Source organism: Beta vulgaris, chromosome 1, assembly GCF_026745355.1.
Source record: "Beta vulgaris subsp. vulgaris cultivar EL10 chromosome 1, EL10.2, whole genome shotgun sequence".
NCBI lineage: Eukaryota > Viridiplantae > Streptophyta > Magnoliopsida > Caryophyllales > Amaranthaceae > Beta > Beta vulgaris.
Window position 1 is genome coordinate 10,723,059 of NC_079202.1, and position 5,010 is coordinate 10,728,068.

Below are 5,010 nucleotides of genomic sequence, written 5' to 3' on the forward strand. Positions count from 1 at the left end.
AGCATTTCTGCCCTGAAACTGAAGTTGGAATGTTGGGTTCCTTTCTAACAGAGCCCTACAATCAAGAGTCACATTAATCATTTCATCTGTAGTCACCTCGCGGTTGTTTACAAGGTTCACCATCTTTTCACAGTCTGACACGAAAAGAATGCTACTCCAAGACAGATTATCAGCCAGCTACAAAGCTTCTCTAATAGCTAACAGCTCCACACATTCACTGGTGGTGCAAGAAGCAGAACTTATGAACCCCCCCTCCAGCTACCATGACTATTCCTTACAACCCCTACAATCCCCGCTTTCAAGGATGAATCGTCCCAAGAGGCATCAACATTAAATTTCCATGCAGAAGAAGGGGGTGGAGACCAAAAAGTAGGAGGTTGTTGCTATGTAGGAGACTTGACATTAATGAAGTTGGAATGCGCAAAAAACTCCCAAACATAATACGATATTGACTGTAAGCACTTCTCCTTAGGGATATTTTCGTTCTAAAAAACCCACTGGTTTCTCCGTTTCCAGATAAACCAACAAAAGAAAGGAAAGGCACGCTTCCAGCTACACTCTTTCCAAGACAACCTTTCCTCATCGATGTTGCTAAGCAAAACTTGAGGGGTTGAAGATAAGGGGGGGATTAAGACAGGAGAGTTATTCCAGATTTCTCGGGCCCTGACACAAGTAAAGAGAACATGGAAGGAGTCTTCTTGGACATGGCAGAAGGGGCAAAGAGAGGAGGGAGGGAGACCAAGGAGTGATAAAGTGCAATTTGTGGGGATTCTTTCCATAAGTACCAGCCACACAAAAACCATGATTTTGGGTGGGATTTCAAGTTTCCAGGTTTTTTGGAAAAGTGGGTCAGAGGTAGAGAAATGGCTGTTATAGAAATTTTTAACACTGAACTTGTAGTTCTAAAGAAAGTTCAAAGTGTGACTATCATGCCAAGGAAAAAGAGGAAGCGGGATAGAGCAAATTTTCTTGACCAAGCTAAAAGGGAGCAAATCAAGCAAAGGAGAAACGTGCCACCTTCCTTCATGAATAAGAGAGTTAACTGTGGATTGGTCTTGCTCTTAGGATAGTGGGCCAATGAACCTACCTCTCAAAGGAGAGTCATTCACCCAATTATCATACCAAATGCTTATTGCTTCTCTTGACCCCACTGCCCATCTGCAGTTTGCTGTGAATGAAGTCCAGGCCTCTTCAAGACCCTTCCAAATGTAAGACCCCTTTTTGAAGCTGAAAGAGTGACCCCTGCAGAAAAGTACTTGGAGGCAATCATTTTAGATGCAATATTATCAGGGAAGGAAGCCAAGTTCCAACATAATTTTGTAAGGAAAACTTTGTTTGTTAGAAGAAGGTTCTTAACTCCTAATCCCCCCGCCCATAAGGGTTTGCGGATTTTCTCCCAAGCCACCAAGTGCATCCCCTTCTTGTTCTCTTCCTTCTGCCAGAGAAAGTTTCTTGCAACTCCCTCTATTTGATTAACCACAGAACTTGGAAGCTTAATGCATGTCATTTGGTAGTTGGCCATGGATGAAAGGGTAGATTTTATGAGTGTTAATCTCCCAGCTTTAGACAAATATTTGGTTTTCCAAGAAGCCAATTTACCTTTGACCTTTTCCACTATTTTGCGAAATTGATAAACAGATGGCCTTCTGTGATTAAGGTCAAAGCCAAGGTAAGTTCCTAATGACGAGCATCCCTTACACCCCAAATTTGTTTCAAATAAATCCACCAGATAAGGTTGAGTGTTAGGGGAAAGCATGAGGGTGCTTTTTGAGTAATTGATGGTTTGACCCGAGGCCTGGCCAAAGAGGTAAAGGGTGTCAGTGAGGGATTGCAGGGTTTTCTCATTTGCTTCTCCGAACAAAATTAAATCATCTGCAAACAGAAGGTGTGAAATGGCCACTCCATTCCTCCCAATTTTGAAGGGTGTCTAACTGCCAGATTCACATTCACTATGAATTAATCTCGACAATAACTCCATGTAATGTATAAATAAATACGGGGACAGAGGATCACCTTGATGAATACCCCTTGAGGGTAAGAAAGGATCCGAAGGAGAGCCATTTATGACAATGGAGGTGGAGACAGAAGAGAAACAACTCATAATGAGGTCAATGGAAGAAGAATCAAAGTAAAAGCTTTTGAGACATACCCTAATAAAATCCCACTCAAGCTTGCCGTAAGCTTTCTCCAAATTAACTTTTTTAAAAGCAAACCAACCCCTTTTCCCTTTCCTATTGCTCATTGAGTGAGCAATTTCAGTAGCTACAATCATATTGGTATTCGGAATATCACAGAGAAAAGCATTCTGATTTGGGGCGATCAGAGAAGGAAGAAAGGGTTTGATTATATTGGCAATGATTTTTGTGATGATCTTGTACAAAGTGTTGCACAAGCTTATGGGTCTAAATTTTTTAATAGAAGACGGACAGGGGATTTTGGGGATGAGAGCAAAATTTGTATGGTTGATGGCTTGTGGGATAGAAGTAGAGGAAAAACAGCTAGAAATCAAGTCAACAACCTCAGGGCCACCGAATCCCAAAATCTGTGATAGAAGAAAGCATGATATCCATTATGTCCTCGGGCTTTCAAAGCCCCAATCTTAGAAATGGTGTTTTTCGTTTGAGTTGGGGAAGGAACAAAGGCAACAGAGATGGTCTGATCCGAGGGAGAAAGAGGGGAAATTGGTTCTTGAGGCCAGCTACAGGCCACCTTAGAGGTGGTGAAAAGATTCTTATAGAAACCAAGGATGTGGTCATGAATGTCCTGTAAGTCAACAAGGTCATTTCCCACCTCATGTAACACCACGTAATTTTCACTCATTATTTTTGGTGTTGTTTACATTAAAATGATATTTTCTATTAAAATAAAATAATTTATTATTAAAAACTATTTTTTTTAAGTGTATAATTATTTATATTGTGTTATGTTGTTGTGATTATTAATTTAAAGTGTATATAATGTGCGTATTTATTTTATCATATAGTTAGTAATTCGATAAATCTAAGTAGCGTGTGATTTTAGTTTTTAAGTGTTGTATTTAATATGGGTCGACCAACATAAAGAATTCTTTTGCAAACCCATACCCTTCTTATGTTGTCCAAAATTTAGAGGAGAAGTATTAAGCATAGTATTAGCATCTTCTATCTATCCCTCTTTGTAACCACCAAAAGGTGAAGAGCCATCCCCCATTAACCCATCTTAATGCAATTAAACCTTTGCTTTATGATATGAACCATCACATTATTTTTGCTGCACACTCCCTTCACGCCAACCTTACAAAGAAAAACAAAGAGTCATTCTCCCTTCTCGCATTTTCGGCCATTTCTGCACACTCATCTTGTTTGCCCCATATCTCCTTTGTTTCTTATCGGAATTGGACGTGTGAGTAGTCAAAATTCATCTACTCGGAGAGATATTGCTCGTGGTGTCATTCGTTTTTGAAGATACTGGAAGAATTGGTCGCAGTTTCTGTTTCAATCAGACGGGTCACCCAGTTTTGTTTTCCTGTCGTACCTTCACGAATTTGATCATCGCGGAAGATCTAACCGTTGGATCACCCTGAAATTTGGACAGCATATTTACGACATCTGGTACTTCATTATAACCGGAGTGATTTTAAATCAGAGATACACATTGACGGGAATCGAGATCGGAGCAGAGCAGTACGTGATGATAATGCAAGCAATTGGAGGTCTTCAAAGGTAACTAATGGCGATCCGAGTACAATTAGTGTTCTTTTAGGATTTATCTAGTTTTAATACTTAAGTTGAGTTAGTATTGATTTTAGAAATTTTGAGTTGGAATAACTCCATGTTATATGCTTGTTTCATGAGTTTTTATGAATAGTATGAGTATGTCATTGTTAGGAGAACTTGTGAATTTTGTTGTCTACTTGGAGGGTTTATCATGAAGTTTATTTATATGTTTCAGTATCATTGTTTCAGGATGTTATGTGCTAGTCAACTCTTATCATGTGATGAATTTTTTTGTTGTAGTGAGCATGGTTTATGGAAGAGTGATGGAGTGAACATAACGTGTGTAGTATGGTCAATTGTGGTTTCTATTCACAAAACGTGATTGTTTCTCACTTTGAAAAATGTGATTGTTGTGTTTTACTTCTTGAGAGTTCAGCATGGTTTTGGTTAGTAGTTTCCTTAAAATTCTTTTTATAGGCACGCATGTATTGCATAGTAGCATGCGTGATAGCTTGTTAAGGTTCAAGAGTTTTGTTGCAAGTAGATTATTATAGTATGCTTGGTATTGATTTAAAGGTCTGCTGTTTTTTTTTCTCTTTCGTTTTTGTCTCCTTCCCTTCTATTTTTGCTGTGTGTATTATATGGATTGGAATTTGTAGTTGTACATGTGTTTATGAGTTGGTTTATCAGTTGTCAGGTTATGCATATAAATGTTGTAGTTTCATAAATCAATATCTTAAGTTGTCGACGTTACAGTACTCGAGGGAGAATAATACTGTCTTTAGTACCGTTTCGCCAAGAGTTATGTACCGGGGTATTATGACTAACATTGTAATTAACCTTGTACCCAAACTCAGACAACGAGAGTTTAGTAATTGGAGTATCTGTTTATACTGTATTTTGGTGTATATTTATGTTGAAGAAAGATTTATTCTTTTCAGTTGGGTGAAATGATTTTTATTAGTATTATATTACTATTCTTTGAGAGGAATAAATATGGTTGAATTGAGACTCTTGGATTGCGATCCTAGTTTCTGCTGATTTTAGGTGTAAGGCCTGAAGGGCATCCTTATTACTTATATTTGATGAATAAATTATTGTATTTATTTGTGGAAATATTTTATTGAGATTAAGATATCCGGTGGGATAGATGTAGTCCCCGGTGAAGAACATGCCAACCACCTAGGTTGCGATTTAGGGGTATTGAGGTTGGGAAGTACTGAGCTGGGTACTATCCTGCATCGGGAGTTTGGCCATTCTTAGACACAGGCAGTAGGGAACGTAAGCCCATAGGCTGTCTGGAGATTTTGATCTG

The 5,010-nt window shown here is 38.7% G+C and overlaps 1 protein-coding gene across 1 annotated transcript; it reads right to left on the reverse strand.

The window, feature by feature from the left end:
- Positions 1–1,129: 1,129 nt before the first annotated feature.
- Positions 1,130–2,272, reverse strand: LOC125494075 (uncharacterized). Its single transcript, XM_048637581.1, has 2 exons — positions 2,014–2,272; positions 1,130–1,872 (listed from the first exon to the last, which is right to left on the reverse strand). Exons 1-2 carry the CDS (start codon positions 2,270–2,272, stop codon positions 1,130–1,132), a joined length of 1,002 nt encoding a protein of 333 aa, XP_048493538.1.
- Positions 2,273–5,010: the final 2,738 nt, after the last annotated feature.